This window comes from Phoenix dactylifera, chromosome 13 (genome assembly GCF_009389715.1).
Source record: "Phoenix dactylifera cultivar Barhee BC4 chromosome 13, palm_55x_up_171113_PBpolish2nd_filt_p, whole genome shotgun sequence".
NCBI classification, from domain to species: Eukaryota; Viridiplantae; Streptophyta; class Magnoliopsida; order Arecales; family Arecaceae; genus Phoenix; species Phoenix dactylifera.
This window is the reverse complement of record NC_052404.1, coordinates 1,553,204-1,571,358: the sequence shown is the minus strand read 5'-3', so window position 1 is coordinate 1,571,358 and position 18,155 is coordinate 1,553,204. Positions and strand designations below refer to the sequence as shown.

At 36.6% G+C, this 18,155-nt stretch overlaps 1 protein-coding gene and 1 pseudogene across 4 annotated transcripts; both read left to right on the top strand.

Moving 5' to 3' along the window:
• Positions 1-1,624: 1,624 nt before the first annotated feature.
• LOC103707305 lies at positions 1,625-3,566 on the top strand (annotated as a pseudogene).
• Positions 3,567-5,878: 2,312 nt separating this feature from the next.
• Positions 5,879-14,834, top strand: LOC103707304 (translation initiation factor eIF-2B subunit beta-like). 4 transcript variants are annotated; one of them, XR_005514466.1, is made up of 11 exons: positions 5,880-6,397; positions 6,481-6,635; positions 8,458-8,745; positions 8,958-9,087; positions 10,306-10,413; positions 10,583-10,685; positions 10,764-10,889; positions 11,852-12,045; positions 13,760-13,889; positions 14,040-14,144; positions 14,302-14,834. XR_005514466.1 is itself a non-coding variant. In XM_039132758.1 (11 exons), the coding sequence occupies exons 2-10, from the start codon at positions 6,345-6,347 to the stop codon at positions 13,848-13,850; spliced, it is 1,248 nt and encodes a 415-aa protein (XP_038988686.1). In that variant the 5' UTR covers positions 5,880-6,185; positions 6,283-6,344; the 3' UTR covers positions 13,851-13,889; positions 14,040-14,834. The 4 variants fall into 4 exon arrangements, 3 of the variants coding, with proteins under 3 accessions (XP_038988687.1, XP_038988686.1, XP_038988685.1); XM_039132758.1 differs by having other exon boundaries at positions 5,880-6,185; positions 6,283-6,397; positions 14,040-14,834; XM_039132759.1 differs by having other exon boundaries at positions 5,879-6,397; positions 8,961-9,087; positions 14,040-14,834.
• The last annotated feature ends 3,321 nt before the right edge of the window (positions 14,835-18,155 follow it).

Below are 18,155 nucleotides of genomic sequence, written 5' to 3'. Positions count from 1 at the left end.
AGGTCATTTTGGATATTTTTAAAAAAATTGACATGGTATTTAAGTTCTATTTAATATTGATGGTTTAACTAATGTTATGTTAAACTATGGGTTAAAGTTAGGGGTGGCAATCGGGTCGGGTCAGGCATAAACAGGTCGGGTCAAATACAGGTCGAGTCAGAAAATTATAAATCTGAACCCGACCTGTTTATTAAACGGGTCAGGAATTACAAACCTGAACCTGACCTGTTTATTAAACAGGTGACCCGACCCGACCCGTTTAACCTGTTTAATAAACAGGTAACCTGTTTACCCAATCCGACCCGACCTGTTTAACCTGTTTGCCCAACCTGACCCGTTTAACCTGTTTAGACTTGTTTAATCTGTCCAACCCAACCTGTTTAACCTGCCCAACTCGACCTGTTTAGACCTGTTTAACCTATTTAACCCGTTTAACCTGTTTAACCTATTTAACCTGTTTAGACCTGTTTAACCTGTCCAACAGTTAAACGGGTTAAATGGTTTAAACGGGTCAGACATCTAAAACCCGTATCCGACCCAATTAATAAACATATTAAACGGGTCGACCTGTTTACAACCCGAACCTGTTTAGGCCAAACCCAAATCTGTTTATGGCGGATCGAACACGGGTCGGATTGGCGGGTCGGGTCATATTTTGCCACCCCTAGTTAAAGTATTGGATAAAAATAAGCTTTTTAAATTATTGGGTGCGTATGAACAGATTTTTGTAGTCTACTCAAGAAAAATTTATTCTGCGCTACTACAAAATGTTCGGTTTTAGGCATTAAGGTTTGGATTAAATTACAGGAAAAAAAAGGGATAATGGTTGCTTTTTTAAATTTCAGTAAATGATTTCCCAAGAAATCTTTTAATGCACCTTGTGCTTCTCGAGAAATTGAGGATGGCAGACTGGTTCATACCAGCGGACAAGAGCAGAAGCAAATGGCAGAAGGCAAAATTTAAAGATAACATGGAGAGATCATGCTCTCCCATGTGGGCATAGAGATATGAAATAATCTGAGCCAGTCAAATGTTCTTATTTTTTTTCAGTAAAGATGAAGCAAGCAGCGGACCTCAATGAATCAATTCGGCACCAATTTTGAGAATAGCAGCCTTCTCAGAATCTCTGATGGGAACAGGTCCGTTTTTGTAAGAACCTTTTCTGCCGTTTGTTTCTTGGGAACAGTTTTTTTTAAAAAAGAAAGAAAATTATTTCCGTTGCTTTGGATTTGAATATAGGAGGTTGGAAGGTCAACTTTTAGGCTACTCCATCCAAGTGTACCACCTTATCTTTTATAATCTACATTATTCGCAGCGCATTTTTATCTACAGCTAAGAACGATGAGGCTCCAGTCCACATCCATCCAAGTGCGCTACATTTCAGATTTTATACTCTATGAGTAGAATAACACTGTCAGACAACAACTATATGTAAGTAATGAAAAAAAACTATTTTTTAACCATACCTAATCCTTTTTAAGAGAAAAAAAGTATTATATCAAAATTCATCGTCTTGGTATCTGACTCTGTACTGATGTCATACTAGTATAATATAAGTATAATATATTATATATATATTTTTAACATATCCAACGACAGTATGTTATTTATATTGGTTAGTGACATGCATGGTACCAAGGTCTCAATCTGTTTTAAACATTTTGTTATACTGTATTGGATTGGATTGGACACATGCAACTCGTCCATTTTCTCATGTAATTTACTTCATTTGACAGAAAAGCTTCTTGTCTTGCTATGTGATGGAAAAAAGCTTCTGAGAATTCTTCGCTCTTTCGACCAATTTGGTATACATCTTTCATGGCTTTGTTTTACAAATGGTGGTGTATTTGTGCTTCCAAGCTCAGATGCTTATTTTGGAACTACCATCTTCTTACAACAAATGCTATTTTTGAAGGTGTTGTTAAAATCACCTTGGGACAAATGGTGATTTTAACATGGTATCAAAGCAGGGGTCATGAGTTCGAACCCGGTCTCCATATTTTTTAACTCCATTATTAAAAATTTCACATGTTGGGCTCACCTATTAAAGAAAAATCTGGCTCACATATAAAAAGAAGTGCAAGAAAATATAAAATATATAAATAAATCTACCTCATCCTATCGGCTGAAGTTTTTGGGATAATTGGTGATTTTAACAGGTGCTTACGAGCGAGTAATTGTGGGAGATTTGTATTGCGATATCCCATTAGGTCTATATATGATTTGTGGAAAGAATGTTGTGTTAATTGGAGAGCTGGTATTATTTTCTCTTGCTTAATTGACTATTCATGTGTTCTTGGGAATATGGGTATTGCCTTATTTGGGTTTCTTATCTTGTAGGACTTGAGAGCGAGAGGAGCTTCCTCCCCATATGATTTGTGTTTCAGCTGCAGAGATAAGAAGGGTATAGCTACATATGCTTGTTAGACATAATCTCTGTTTCTTTCAGTGCCTGTCAATTTACATATGTGGTGCCTTTGCACTTTGTGTTTTGCTTTATGTTCATCTTCTTACTTTTGAAACTACACAAACATATCAGGGATACATGTTAACTACTAGACTAAGTTGACCATGCAGCTGAACTTTACATTAAACAGAAATTATGTTTATATTGTAAATCATATTTTTGAAAGGATAGACATATAGGAGAAGCTTTACTGGAGTCTAAACATTTTGAGCTAATATTTTCTAGTGCTTGTAATGGTTGATCATTAAGGGCCATCTTTTGTAGCTGACTTGAGGACTCTCCATTTCTTAGCTGACTTTATGTTAAAAAGTGCCAGCATACAGAGTTCCTAAAAATCAAAGTGCCCATATACGCATGGTATTTAGTGAACGTAAAAGTCATGGTTGTTACGTGGCTCTATTTTTATGATCATGACAATCTGCAAGCATATTGTGCACCTGGTTCTTTGCTCCTTTTATGTATTCTCTGCGCCCGAGTTGATGCCTAAATTCTGAAGTACAACAAGTAACTGATTTGCCCAAAAACTGAATTCAAAATCTTGACCTTCATGAACTTTTGGCTTGTTTTCCAGTGACTTTTCTGAAGAAATGCGCTAATCTATCAAGTCCACTTGCTTCTATTTGTTTTTTTAATTTTAGTTTTTCTTTTACAAGTGCCCCTTGGTCTAGTAGAACCAGTTATATTCAGATGCACTTGGTCAGCTATTAGTTCTTCCTCTGTATCTCATCTTGAAAATAGATATGTCATGCATCTACCTGTAGTTAGTACCCCAACCCCATTTTCTTCATCAGTTCTGAAACTGTTCAATCCTTTCTGGAGTAATGAAGTTGTTGCGTTTCATCTGCAGGCTCAGAAAGCAGAAAGAGATGCTACAGATCTGAAAGGTTCCATGAGAAAGAGAATGGAGTTCCTGGATCTAAACACTATTTTCAGTTGTCTCAACAATTGAATCAGAATGAGGAATAAAAATAGATTCGAGATGAGACAAACAAAAGGGGTTAGGGACGGCTCAATAAATGTCTAAGGGTTTTCCTTCGAACTCTGTCAAAAATACCCAACTTGAGTTATGAGTACGAATGAGATTTCTTTTTTTCTGTAAGAATAAAAAGATTGATAGCGAAGTTATTTGCTCATGCTCACACACTACATGCCGTTTTGTTGAGTGGTTATGTCATCTCACCTGCAATTTTTTTCGCGGTTTGGTTCAGGGATGCCACCTAAAGCTTTTCTTGGCCCCTTTCCCCTTGTTTGCTGCAATATTTGCCAAAATGGTGTGTACCGTTGCTTTTCATAGTGTAACGTATCAAAGCTGTGGAGTGGTGCATAGTGAACGCATGGTTTTAGGATGGTGTTTACCATCAGGATGTTTCTTTTGATTGGATAAAGGCTGCAGCATTCCAGTTTAGTGATAGATGCAAATTTAAATTAACCTCAAGAGTCTTTTACCCAGCCAAGTATTATTTTGAATTCCTATTTTCATGCCTTTGTTTTCACAGAATTACTACTACAGCTCTGCTTTGCTTGGTCCATTATATATTACTGTAGTGTTATCTACTACTGATCTACTGCTGTTATAACATTCACAGGCAAGAACCAGATTAACTGTGTGTGATGACCTACAATGGCTTGTGAAGAACTTTTAGTGCCCTTAGCCGACCAGTGACTTACCTAGATGTCAAACTCTGGATGGCTTGAGAGTTGAGAGTTCCAATCAACAGCTATTTTAATAAACAGAATCTATAGATCTTGTAAAGCTGGTATGAATCATTCTTTGCTGGTTATTGAGAGTGAGCTGTAGATGCTTGTTCGGGTGCAGCATGCTTGCAAAGGGGGTTCTACTGCAACATTACAATCTGGGACTCTAGACTTTTTCAAAGATTGGATGCAGTTACTAATTCATGATCTGGCATGTACAGAATGAAAACTTCATTCTCGATTTTACGAAAATTTTTATATGCATGCAAAGTAATAGATGCCAGGTGCATGGTATGATCGCCAAACGAGCTGGTTAAAATGAACCAATTTGCTGAATGTGTCTTTTCTTCTCCCATCTGCCCTAAAACTGCTCTGTGACTTGATTACCCCAGTGTTGTCATTGGAAACCATGCATTAATTAAGATAAATAATTCATATGTAAATGTTATAAATCATTAAGTGCAGAAACTTTTGCACAATTGCATTATTTTGGTTTGAAGTTAACCCAATTTGATCGAAGAGTAAATTTTGTGTTGTAAAGGTTTTATTACCCCCAAAAATGAAAGATTACGGTCGATCTTAATTAATTTCTTGTTACTATCCATATGAGAAGTTATTGGCACGACGACATGACTCGCATGATCTAATAGCATTTTTTTGGAAGCAATTTTTTTGGTCTGCTTGTTATTAAAAAGATAAAATGCAAAGGTAAGGTTTTAGATTTTTTTTGCCTTCACTAATTCAATTATAAATGGTTATACAGATCCTTGGTTTATATCAGCAATATTTGAATCTTCAAATCCAGTTTAAATTTCTCATCTAGTTACAAAAGAAATTAGGTGGAAAGCATAGTTAAACTTTTTTTCTTTTTATTTACTTGTTTCCAATAATATATATAAAATTATGGCACAAGGTTTCTATTTATATTAGTTTAGATCTGTTCATCAAAATACAAATTGGAGGCCTCTCCTAATTGGCGTCAAATTTTCCAAAATAAAAAAATTATAAATATATTCAAATTCGGGTAGATATTTTATCTGGACTTCTCATATTATCAATTTTTTTTCTAAATTACTTAAAAAAAACTTTCCGAAGTTTTAATTTTTGATTGATTTTAAGATGTGGTACATCTTGCTTTCTGATCCTGTCCCTTTCTACTCGAAATAGTAGGTCTGACTAGGATTGTTGTGCTGGCATCGGAATTCATATCGGTTGTCCAACAAGGCAACAATATGATTTGGGCATTTGATATAATTTTCATCTGCTTCATTTAAAAGTTTTAAAATACATAGGGCATCCAGGGTTTTTTTTTTTTTTTATAATTATTTTTAATTCGGGACTCAAACAGGGGAACTGAAGGAGTGAGCCATTTGCCACCAAGGTAGTAGCCTAGTGGTAAGGGGGCGATAATTCCGCCCAAGTTGCCCGGGTTCGAAACGCATGGGCGTCGATTAAATTAGGGGACCGGATGCCCCACGCTCGGCTGGCTTGTTGGCGGTTATGCTTTCCTTCCACTTGTACCAAGGTGGTACTGGGGTGATGTACCCACACGTGAGGCGGTGAACCCAGTGGGGTGAGCCCACGGGTCGGGGAAGGCACGCGAAACCTGCGACCTGTATCGAACATTTCCTAGTGGAAGGGGGCTCAGTAATGGGGCTGCTACGCGGGTGGGCTGGTCCCTCCCCCTCCCCTCCTATCTTTGACCAAAAAAGGAGTGAGCCATTTCCGCTCCTCTAAGCCCGTTTCTGACTCTCTGCTGCCCTCCTCCGACCTCCTTCAGCCAACCTCTTCCCTCTCCCTGTTTCTTCCTTCCTCTTTCTCTCCGTCTATCTCTCTCTTTTGCTCTTACCAATTTTTCCAACAGAGAGGTGGAATTGTGCCGGCCTGCTCTCGATATGGCTCGGTGTATTTTGAATCGGACGGTTTGAGAAGTTCCGATGATCTCGCTCGATCGAGGCTCTTCTTAATTGCCCCTCTTGTTCGTGTTGAAGCAGCTGTTTGAATCGGTGGGATCCGTTTCCAGATATACTTTCACCCTTGGCCGGCCCCTTTGTTGGCTCTATTGTCCCCTCTCTCTCCTCTCTTCTCCGTTTCTCAAAAAATCTCAAAACCCTAGCTAGGTTTGGAGTTCTCGATCTTCTCTCGATCAGTTTGTGATACTCGGTGATCAATTCCCGGAGCCATGCCGGACGTCCAGGCCCTCGTCAATGATTTCGTTCTCAAGCTCAAGAGACGGTAATCTCCCCCTCTCCCACTCCTAATTCTACTCCGTGGCTTTCTTATTTCAGTTATTTGATCTGGTGTTGTTTGGGATGCAGGAAGATCGAGGGGTCGCACGCGAGCGCGCGGCATACGGCGGAGCTGCTCCGGTCGGTGATCTCGCATCAGAGGATGCGACAAACGAACCAGGCGGGGGCGCTGATCGATGCCGTTAAGGCCGTCGGCGAGCAGCTTATCGCCGCAAACCCTGTCGGTGGGCCTTCCTTCCCTAGATATTTTTCCGCTCTATCAAAATCCTTTCTTTTTTGCATATCGATGTAGAACTGGGGGACCAAGTGTACCTACCGCTATAAATTAAGGAGCTTGCTTGTTTTTCTTTTAATTCAACGCAGATAGTTGAAAGCAGTTGATTGTTTACGATATTTTCGTTATTTCTGTCGATCTTCACTGAAAAAATTCCTAGCAATCACATGGTTTGGTTGCTAACTTGTAAGGTATAAGAGTTAGTTGTAAAATATTCTGTTCTAATGGAATCAACTTCCATTTAATATGCTAACCATTTAGTGCAATACATTATTGCAATATTCTATTGGCATTAGAAATTATTCTTTAACTAAGTTATTGCAGGTGATATATAACTGATGATATGAACAGTGATAAGGATGATGTATTTGTATCCCGAAAAAGAAGAAGGAATAGACAAGAAATGAGAAGGGGAAAATTAGCTTTTTCTTGAGATGAAAAGACACACTTTGTGGTGTTGGCATCTAGGAAGTGGATGGGTTGAGCAATGCTTCTAGTGTTTAGTTCTTGGACTTTGGGAATATGAGCTTAGTCCGCTGTCATTTGTCTTAGTTGAAGGAGGTTGGTCCTCAGAATGTGAAGCCTATAAGGAAATAGATTGATCTGAAAATATAAAAGAAATCTTTATCACATCTGCAAATAGTCAATGGTACCACTTGAGATTATATCTATTAAACCACAGGCTGAATGGAGTCAGCAGTTTTAGTTTTTTTGTTTATCTTTTAAAATTTTGGGCTTCATTTTGTGTTTTTGAGGATTTTAAACATTTCTAGATTGGTTATGTACAACCTAAGTAGTCAAGGTCATATATAGGAAAGTCTGTATTTTAAACATAGTGTCGCTTTAGATCGATTCTGAGTCCTTGTTTTTTTTGGCTGAAGCCTTGAGGATCCTTTTTAGATTAGAAGTTTTGCAGCACATATCTTATACATCATTTTTTGGGTTAAAAAATGTTGATTATTATAAGATGAGATTTTTAGGGTGTTTTTTGTAAGTTATTTTGGGGTGGAACTTCCATGCCTTCTCATGTCTTCCTATTCTCTTCTATTTCTTCATTTGTACTAATTCCTAATTATCGAACTTCAGATTTTTCATACATAAAGGCTTGAGTCATGTTGAGAATTCTTTTTCTCAAAAAAAAAACTGAAAATTATAGGTTTGAAGTGGGAAAGTAACTCATATTTATCTGAATTTTATATTGAGGGGAGAAAAGATGACAAACACAAAGATCAATTGACTTAGTTTGGAGGTCAAGAATTTGTGCTCAACATTGGAGTCTCATGACATAGAGTACTGCCCTTGTCTCCTTTTAGTTAATCTTTTCTACTGATGAGCCTTCTCCTTAAAACAACATTTTTGTTAGAACAACCTATGCTATCATTCATGCACTGAAGAACCCATTTGTGAGGGGAAAGAATTTCATAATTCGAATGATGCACTTGAAATACACAATTTGTATTTCATATCTGACAATCAAAATATCTGATAGTCAAAAACATAAGAGGCATGATCTGAAATCACTATGTAGGTATATTTTGTGATTACAGTGCCATGGTTTGGGTCTCAACAAAGCCCACTATGCAATTTAGCATGCTTCCTTCACACTCCTAGAAAATATGTTGTGGGATCAATGGGCAGGCTCCCACCCATTCTTTTATATGAAATAGTTTGTGTAGTCTTCTTTAGTTGTGTCTTTACTTAAACTGACAGACAATCATTATCTAAAGCTTCCGAGGAATAATGATGCACTTGCATTTGAATGGGTTTCATAGAGCTTGCTGTGGGGAACATTGTGAGGCGTGTTTTGCATATCATCAGAGAGGAAGATCTTTCTTCAACTGCAACTGCAATTGAGGGACTGGGCCTATCTGCTGGTAGTGATGATGATGATGAGGGTCAATATGAAGATCGCCCAGCATTATCTGCTGCAGCTCTTGCTGCTGCTGCCAGAAGCACCCTTCGTGCCCCTTCTTTGCAAACCCTTCTTGGAGACATACCTGGGTCTGCTGTTACTCCTCAGCCTCCTTCTTCATGGGGCGATTCTGAAGGAAAAAGCAAATGTATCTCTCTAATCTATTTTTTAGGCTTTAATTCATTACCTTTGAATTGATTTTCCTTCAATAGACTTGTTTTCTTAAATGTTAACTAGTCACCTCTGTGCATGAGGTTTTGGTTGTCAAGAAGTTAGCTGTCTAAAATTTGATAATGATAGGTTATAAAAATATGAACATACTTCAGATTTTGAATTCTGTATGATCTATTTCTCCCACAGCAGCAGATAAGAACTTGAGGAGCCGGAAGCTAAAGCATGATGTCATTGAAGCTATCAACGAACTGATTCAAGACATCGATACCTGCCATGAACAAGTTTCTGAACAAGCAGTGGAGCATATTCACCAAAAGTATCATCTCTCTCTCTCTCTCTCTCTCTCTCTCTCTCTCTGTGTGTGTGTGTGTGTGTGTGTGTGTGTGTGTGTGTGTGTTGCCCCCCTCTCTGGCGGTAAATCATGAATTTACAAGTATACCTATTTCAGTGATTAGGGAACCAGGTTTTATTATTGCGATGGATATTTTGATTTAATTTTGTTTATTGTTTTGGTATATGTTGTCACATGCTTAAGTGTTGGTAATTTATATTAAAATATAACAAGTTCTATTCCTTGTCATATGTACATATGTATGTACATATATATATATGTATGTCTCTGTGTGTGTGTGTGGCATAACAGAATGGGGACATTGCCGTGCATCCATATCTCCATTACTGTGATATGTAAGCATGTATATTTTATATAAATCAGTAAGAATTCTGAAGGTTAACAGAATTATTGTGCAAACATTTTACTTACTCCTTTCAATAGCAGTGAATACATGGAAGAATATTGAGGTCCATGTTATAGCTTCACCATGGTTTGAAGCTTTGCAGTCACAATCAGTCCCTGAAAATTAAATTAAATTAATTTGGTAAAAAATGAGTGCATCATTTTGTTGTCATTTTTAGTGATGCACTGACCAAACAACTTTATGCTTTGTATTTGATTTGTGTGTGGTTGGAAGATTTCAAACACTAATTTTTTAGGGACTGCATTTTGTTAAATGTGCAAAGTTCAAGTCATCTAGTGTGATAATAAAATCACTAACAACAACATTTTACCATCTATTAGATTTTTTGTTGTGACATTGTTTCGAAATAAATAATTTTGTTCGTTAGACATCATGGACCTTCTTCACACACTTGAAATATAATAACTACATGAAGTGAGTTATTGAAAATATATAATGAATATTTTTTGATTCATGTTATGAAGAAAAATGATAGTTGTTTTTTAAACCTATGGAACTTGAAGTTTGGCAGTAAAATCTAAAATGGTGATTATTTTTAAGTATGTTATTGTGTATTGTTCTTGTTACATTCGCATTGTGTTATCTCAAGTTGGCCTTGGTGTACCAGACTGGTTGGTGCTACCCTGCCTTTATCTTACACTTGCATTCTTATATGCTTATTTTTTAGTGATTGAATTTTTTTCAACAGCTGTATGTGTCCAGATGCCCCCATATTGCCCCGGAATATTGGTGCTTGAGTTAATTTGTGTGACCATGATTTTTTTTCTTCCTGTTAGTGAGGTCATTTTAACTTTGGGCCGTTCAAGAACAGTCAAGGAATTCCTTTGTGCAGCAAAAGAGAAAAATCGATCTTTTCGGGTATTTGTTGCTGAGGGTGCTCCAAGGTTTGTACACCACACCTTGATCATTCTATTTTAATACACAAGGGAACGTCTTTCCTATATGATTTTAGACAGCAAGCCAATTGCCTTGAGTAGTTTAGTTTGTGAATCATTATGATTTTTTCCTGAAATATTCTGTTATGGCTCCATTGATATCATGGTTGCAAATCAGGTATCAGGGGCATGTTCTTGCAAAAGAGCTGGTTGGAAAAGGCATACAAACCACTGTTATAACTGATTCTGCAGTTTTTGCCATGATTTCCCGAGTGAACATGGTAGATTGGACAACCCTTTTCTTGTTAATGTGGAAACTCATTTATTTTCTTACATAGCTCGAATACTTCAATATATAGGTAATAGTCGGAGCTCATGCAATCATGGCAAATGGCGGAGTTGTTGCACCAGTAGGCATAAATATGGTTGCACTTGCTGCGCAAAGGCATGCTGTCCCATTTGTTGTGGTTGCTGGTAGTCACAAGGTTAGTTATCTTCATTTGGTACTTTATGCAATGTAATGATTGTTCTGGCTCAGTAATTGCACCTGCTTTGGACAGCATTTGCAATGTGTTGTGCTATATCAAAACATTTCAACATTATACGTTGCTGGTCAAAATTTTTATATTGAGTTCATGTATAGTACTTTATGGTAAGTCATCAAAGGTGGAATATAATGTAGTAGGTATCCTCTGTAATAGGTTTCTTTGTCCTTTTTCTGATCAGACTATACTACTGCTAGAGTTGGTGTCATTTCTACTGCAGCCGCTTTTATTATTATTCACATGAACTTTCTGTCACATTAAAAAAATAAGCCAGTATCTGGTGTTACATTATATTGATATCTGGTTGGTAAATTGTGAGTGGTAACTTAAGTACTGCAGACATTGATTTTACAAGAAAAAAGGAAAGAAAAGTATGGAAACAGTTCGATAAATTTTACTCTGAAATATTTCATGTAGTAAATGCACTTTGAGAAGTCCTTTCATACATCCTCGGGCAGACACTCTTATTAAAAGAGAACAACCACACTTGAGATTCTTAAAATCTCAATTCTGTAGGAAGTGGATTACACCACACAGCATGAACCTCGCGGAGCACATCTAACTACTCTTTCTTGAAGTTTGGAGTCGACTACAGAAAGCTTCTTGAATTTTAGAGAAAATTTCCTGATGAAAGTAAATCAGAGCTACAATTTTGTGACTAATTCATTCACTTCAATTACATATGTTCAATTACATAATTATATAATTACCAAATAAAAATTACACATGTTATATGACTAGATCATCATTTCTTTTGTTTCCTTCTTGCTGGAACTGTTTTAATTTTTGCCTTTTTCCTGGAAAGTTATTATTCGTGACATCTATGCTTTTCCAGCACATTAGATATGTTGTGCCAGAGTTACATCCTTTTGTTATTTATTTGTCCATTGTCTTCATGGCAGTTGTGTCCCTTATACCCACATAATTCAGAGGTTCTGCTGAATGATCTCAAATCTCCATCTGATTTGGTGGATTTTGGGGAGTTTTCAGATTGTATGGATTTTGGTAGTCATGGTGGGTCACCTCTTCTTCATGTTGTTAATCCAGCATTTGACTATGTGCCTCCAAAGCTTGTCAGCCTTTTCATTACTGATACGTAAGCTCTTTTCCTGTACTTTTTTCTTTTTTCTTTTTTCTTTTTTCTAATTTTGCATGCTGGTGGAGAAAACTAGGAAATATGATCCCCTTTTTTTCTCAACTTTGTAAATTTTTATAAACGAGAACTGTAAAGCATGTTAACTTGTTCTATAAATTGCCAGAGCATCTTTTATCCTGTATGCACAACTCTATCAAATGTCAATACCAAAATAGCATATCATTGAGGTGTCATTAAATTCCCTTAACTAATAATAATATACTGGTTTCATACAACAAGGCAAGGTTACTATTATAATGACTATATTTCTTTCTTTCTTTTTTTTTTTTGAGAGGAAATCAGCCACAGCCCAAATTCATTAAGAGAATGAAGGGTACATCCTCCCAAAGGATAAGAGGTTATAATGACCATAATTACATGACAGATAAACTAATTTATAGCTAGTGACCACTGTTATCATGTGTATAGTTACCTAACAAACGAGAAATATCCATTTGGGATTGGTTATATGAGTTATTTTCCCCATCCACTCGTGAGTCATGTCAAGCTTAAACCTCTGTACGATATTGTGGACCCAACTCTAATCCATATTTTTAGGTCTCTGATCTCTGCTCCACAGATGTATATGCTATCCTATCATGGCAAATTCGAACAAAACATTGCACAGAGTTTTATGATCTTGGTTGGATTTCTATCATTTAATCATGGCATAAATTAGTCTACTTCTGATTGCATTGTACTTTGGAATCTTTTATTTAGGTAGTGTTTATTTCTGGTTTTGGAGTCCTATTTTAGCATGATTGTTGTGCAAAGTCCTACTTTAGGCGTATATATGGTTTGGAGTCTTTAAAGTCATTAAAAATTAATTTTGGACAGGGGCAGTTTGATTTAATTTTGTGTATTAGGAAAGATTTTGAATGTCCATTTTGAGATTCATTGCTTGGGTTATTAAGAAACCTAGGTCACTTTTAAACACGTCGTGAAAAGGCTATTCTCTTAGCTCGGATTTCTATTAATATTATCTTCTGCTTAAGTATGATTTTTGTGATCTGTGCTTTTGTTATAGCATCACTATGGACCACTGCCAAGGGATAAATTACCTTGAAGAAACTAGTTGTTGGGATCATACCTCTTCTAAATGCCTAAATCAGAAATTCTTAGCCATCATAATTTTTATAATTCCTAGCACCACCTTTTCTGCCTTGTTTTCTGTAACCGGACAACATGGTGTCTTGGTATGGTTTGAAATTCCTATCAGATATTTTGTCTTTTTTCTGAGATCTCAGATACTTCCATCATTGAAGAAGGTTTTGTGTTGCACCATACGGATCCTTGAGTTTGTCCCTTTCTTTTTCTTTTTCTCTCAGTAGAATCATTTTTACTATAAAGTCCTTCTGTAAGGACCTCTCTTTGGCTGTTGTTTGCATCTCACCTTATTTTGTGCTCCTCATTGTCATCTATTCCATCCTATTTATTTCTATTAAAGGGGTTGATTATTGTCATACTGTTTACAGGCAGTCTGAGTTGATATTTTTAAATATTTTCAACTAAAATCAAAGGAAGAAGGATAGGTGTTTTTTGGTTAAAATAATAACTGCTGGTGACTACATTTCCTTTTTATTTCATTTGTTTAACATAAAACATCCTAAATTTTATTAAGGCGTTGTGGTTCATCAGGTTGACATTCCTGACTTTTTGTCCCTTATTTTTACAGGGGAGGGCATAATCCATCTTATATGTATCGGCTTATTGCAGATTATTACTCTGCTGATGATCTTGTGGTGAAGCAAAGATCAACTTCATGACTGCAAATGAACAAATACATTGATATTAGCACGCTCCGAGTAAAATTTCTTTCATTTGTTAAGTTCATATTAATACGCCTTTTCTCATAATCATGCCCAACTCTTTTTTTTACATGTTTTATTTCTGAGTTATTTTCTCCTAAAATTTTGCAGCAATTAGTTACTTGTTATCTGTTTTGTTAATGACAGGAATACTTGGAATTAGGATCAATCTCAAGAAGCTCAGGACAGCAGAGGAAAAAATTATTAACTCCATCTGATGTGGGTTTAACAAGTCACCGGAAGCACCATCAAGTAAAACATTGGCATTCATACTACGAATCTAGAAGCTTTTCAATAGAGTTGATGCAGCTTAGTTCCTTAGATGATTGACAGGCTTGAGTTTTTGATCAGTGAAAGCGATTGTCTAAATTGTGCTGCTGTGGGTGTTTTTTCCCCCCTTATTTTTCAGATTAGGACATCTGTTGCCGCGATCTTTGCATTGTGGAAGCCTTATACAGCTAAAAACTAAAATCAGCAAGCAGCCAAGCATATTGATACATCAAAAGCTAGGATGACCGTCTTCCTCCATCTGGAGTGTTTGATGCAAACCATTCATTCTTCAGACAGTGGCCAACTACATGACTTTGTTTCTGTTCTTTTTCTATAATATTTTATCATATGAACCATCATTAGGTGGAAAGCTTTTTGTTGTGAACTTACGAGTGATGCATGCCAGCAGCTAAGGATTTGATATTTCAATTGATTTGCTTGTATGTGCATGATCCGTATATGAAACTTTTGAAAAATCTAGGTTATGTGGTCTTTCAATTGATTCTTTAGCCTCTGCATCTTAGATTGTCTGCAACAATTGCCTATAGAATTTTCAAGAGGTATGAGTCGGGAAAAATATTATCATGTAAGCAGATTTGTGTATTTGTGCTTTGTCTAGAGCTGGAAAACAGAAGGAAATATTAATGAAAAAATGGATCTTGATCATCCTGATATTGAGAAGTGATTGTTAAATTGCATGATGTCAGACCTTCATTTAATTTCTTGGAAGAAAATGTAGACGGCAATCCTACTTGATGTGCTTTCAGGGTTTTTATCAGATTCAACAATACTATCCTGGTAGAACCCACTCAATTAGTTAGTTCATCTAGAAATTCCTTTGTGTTGGATATCATCATTGCGACTTAGGAACTAAATCAATGTTCATACATGCTCGCATCTCAAGAAATGAATTTTAAGTTGGCCCATGGAGAGCTTATAAAGGAACCATTAACTGTTAAACCTGAACGGTTCTAAGCTCAGGAATTCAGGATGATTTGATCTCATCCCTGCCTGACTAGCTTGGAAAGGCAGCTGCTGAGCCCTCCATCGTTTAGGATTCTACAAGAACCATTTTCAGTAAATTCATCTTTCTTGAATTTCATTTCAGTAAACTCACTCTCTTCAGGCTCAAACTCTAAATGATGTCAGTAGGAATTAGTTGTGCATACAGAATTAATTGGACTGCACTCATGGGAACCGGGAGAGGGTTGAGGGGAGGCTGCCATTACAGAAATTGATTATTTTAGGTTCTGCAGAAATTGATTATTTTAGAACTCCACATTGAGTGTGAGTCAAAGTTTCGTTAGGGCACGAGCCAAGTTACATGGAGCAACAAGGCTTCATAAAACTCCCATGTGAAAAAGATAGAAGCTCATGATCAATAGGAAGGAAATATGAAGAACAAGGGGTTCAACTTCCGCTTGTCTTTCCTATTTATCTTTATTTTTTAATAAATAAATTACAATACAAGGTCACTAATTTTGCCACTCGACAAAAACCCATACACATCAATTAATATAAAAGCATGTGTCTTGGATCCTAGGATTCAATTCTCAAGAATAAAACAACATTCTGAATCCAACACTCTGAATCAAACAACATCGTAGGTCTCGTTTTTATGTGATTACTTCTTTTCTTTGGCAACTAAGAAAGCATCTCTACACTTTATCTGATTGATGTAATTCTATCGTATATGTACTCATTTACCCTTATAATGCCCTTTAGAACCAGAAAATTCAAAAAATTAGGAGAAAGATAAGTGGCATGAAGGCCTAACCTTGACTCATAATTTGCAAGTTTAAAGATTGTAGTTCTTGCACGATTGGCCGAACATTTGTTGTTCTTGGCCGAGATCATTTGAGAACATTATAGTGGGTTGATCTAATTTTCATAGCACTTGCTTGTAGAGAGAGCATACCGATCTACTTAATGCGCATCTATGTATATTGGGATCATGCCTTGATCCGTAGAGCAACAAATATGATGATAATGATTAAATGGATATTGGGTACCATATTTGCCCCAAAAAGCTATAAAATTTTATTAAAATACTATAATAACGATGAGAACACAAGCAAGAGAGATTTTCCATTTGTTTGGCATACGAAATTGATAGAATATTGTAATATTTATAATGGAGGAAAAGTACAAGATTTGGTCTTAGAAAAGGAGAAGAAAGGAAAGATTTAACCTTTTTGTCATCTCCACCCAATGCGCTCTCTCTCTCTCTCTCTCTCTCTCTAATGTGCAATACACATAAGCATGACTAAAAAGCTTTTATTTTTTCCATACACCTCGATGTATGATTGCACTGTAATGTATCATCAACAATGAATGTTGTATCTCATCCCACCATGAAAAGAGTTGCAATTACAAGTGTCATGAAAACAGTAAAGCATCAATATCTTCTGTCAGATTACCCACACATACGTATATATGATGATAAGGAAGGCAAAAAGAGCCACCTAGCCTTTATTAGAAATCAAAGAGTATTTATATAAGAGGTGATCGATAGATAAGAAGTTACAAATGTAGCGTATGAAAAGAAATGTCGAAAGCTTCAATTCAACAATTTTTCTCTTTGTTTGAAATAGTTCAGTTAAATTAGAAGTGACTCAATCTAATTCACTTGTAGTCTTACCCACGAAGCTTAAGATAATATTTGATTGCAAACTATATTTCAAAGGAACAAAAAAAAACTCATCCGAATAAGTTTAGAGAGAGAGAAAATTTATTCTGCAGAATAAAGTTTTATGCATGTGGTTGGACGAGTAGGTGCAAAGGATAAGTGCAAGCATTTATTGTCTATTAAATTTCACAATAATTTAGATTTTTTTATGACAGAGATGAAATTGCTTCTTTATTTTTTATACATCTACATATTAGTGGATAAGGGTAATAAAGTAATTGGAGAGGATACCTCTGGTTTTATGGTGTAAGTTATTCTACTAAAATGATGGAATAGAATTGTACATTTTCTCCTACTCATTTCTTTCAAAGTATCACCCTATTTTGTCAAAGAAAAATGATGTTTAGAGGCATAAAATGAGGAAATAAGGCTTTATTTCGTCTCTGTTGTGCCTACCAAACAGGCACGAGGCAAAGATATGTGCATGTAACTTTGTAGCTTTTCTTTTTAATCAGGCTTTCAGCCCTGTTTGTATTTGAAAAAAAAACAGAGAGGCACGGCGGAATACTTTAGTTTATCATGCTCCAATGGCGGGGCGACGGCTTTAAATGGAAAGGCGGGAGAGGAAGTATTAATTATAGGAAAAGCTATTGTCATAATTTTATGGAGACTAACCACAGTACCAAAAAGGTACGTGCCATGCGGCATGAGATAATTGGCTCAATTCACGTATCGATGGGACACACGTTCGCTGTCACAAGCCTCCAAGCGTCATTTTGGTAGCATAGTTGGGCCCTAAACATTTTGCACTCGGAAAAAAAGGCCAAGCGAAGATATCCAATCATGGAAGTAACTTAGCCCCCAAGCTTCCATAAAAATCATATGGGGGCAGATATCACGGGTGGGCTTCCCAAAAGAAGCTTAAAAGTCATAAACTTCTTTTTCTAATTTAAAAAATATAATATTTTTTTATTTTAGAATTAAATTTTTTATTTAAGGTGGGCATTAGATGATGAGGGAGAGCAAGTGACCTCGAACTAGATAATGAAGAAGTCGGAGCAGCAAATAAAATCAGAGATTGAAGATTGGGGTGGTGCCATGCATATGTACGCCTCCATGATTGAGAGCGGGATCGCACCTGCCAAATTTACCTTTGCCAAGCTTCTGTCAATACGATGTGGCGCGCTGCTTCTGCGTGATCGAGAGTGTACCGCGCATCGCCGCCGCCTCTATGGAGGAACAGGAGCACCAAAAGCGAGTGCTTGATGAGCTCGACTCTCTCATCTTCGGAAGAACAAAGAGCACTGGAAGCGGATGTTGGAAGAGCTTAACTCCCTCATCTCCGGATGAACAGGAGCACCGTA

Excerpts from the sequence above, each read along its gene's own strand:
- LOC103707304 (XM_039132758.1), top strand. The coding sequence starts at position 6,345 with ATGCCGGACGTCCAGGCCCTCGTCAATGATTTCGTTCTCAAGCTCAAG. Across the intron at positions 6,636-8,457 it reads TATCGCCGCAAACCCTGTCG|AGCTTGCTGTGGGGAACATT; the intron begins GTGGGCCTTCCT and ends TGGGTTTCATAG. Across the intron at positions 9,088-10,305 it reads GTGGAGCATATTCACCAAAA|TGAGGTCATTTTAACTTTGG; the intron begins GTATCATCTCTC and ends TCTTCCTGTTAG.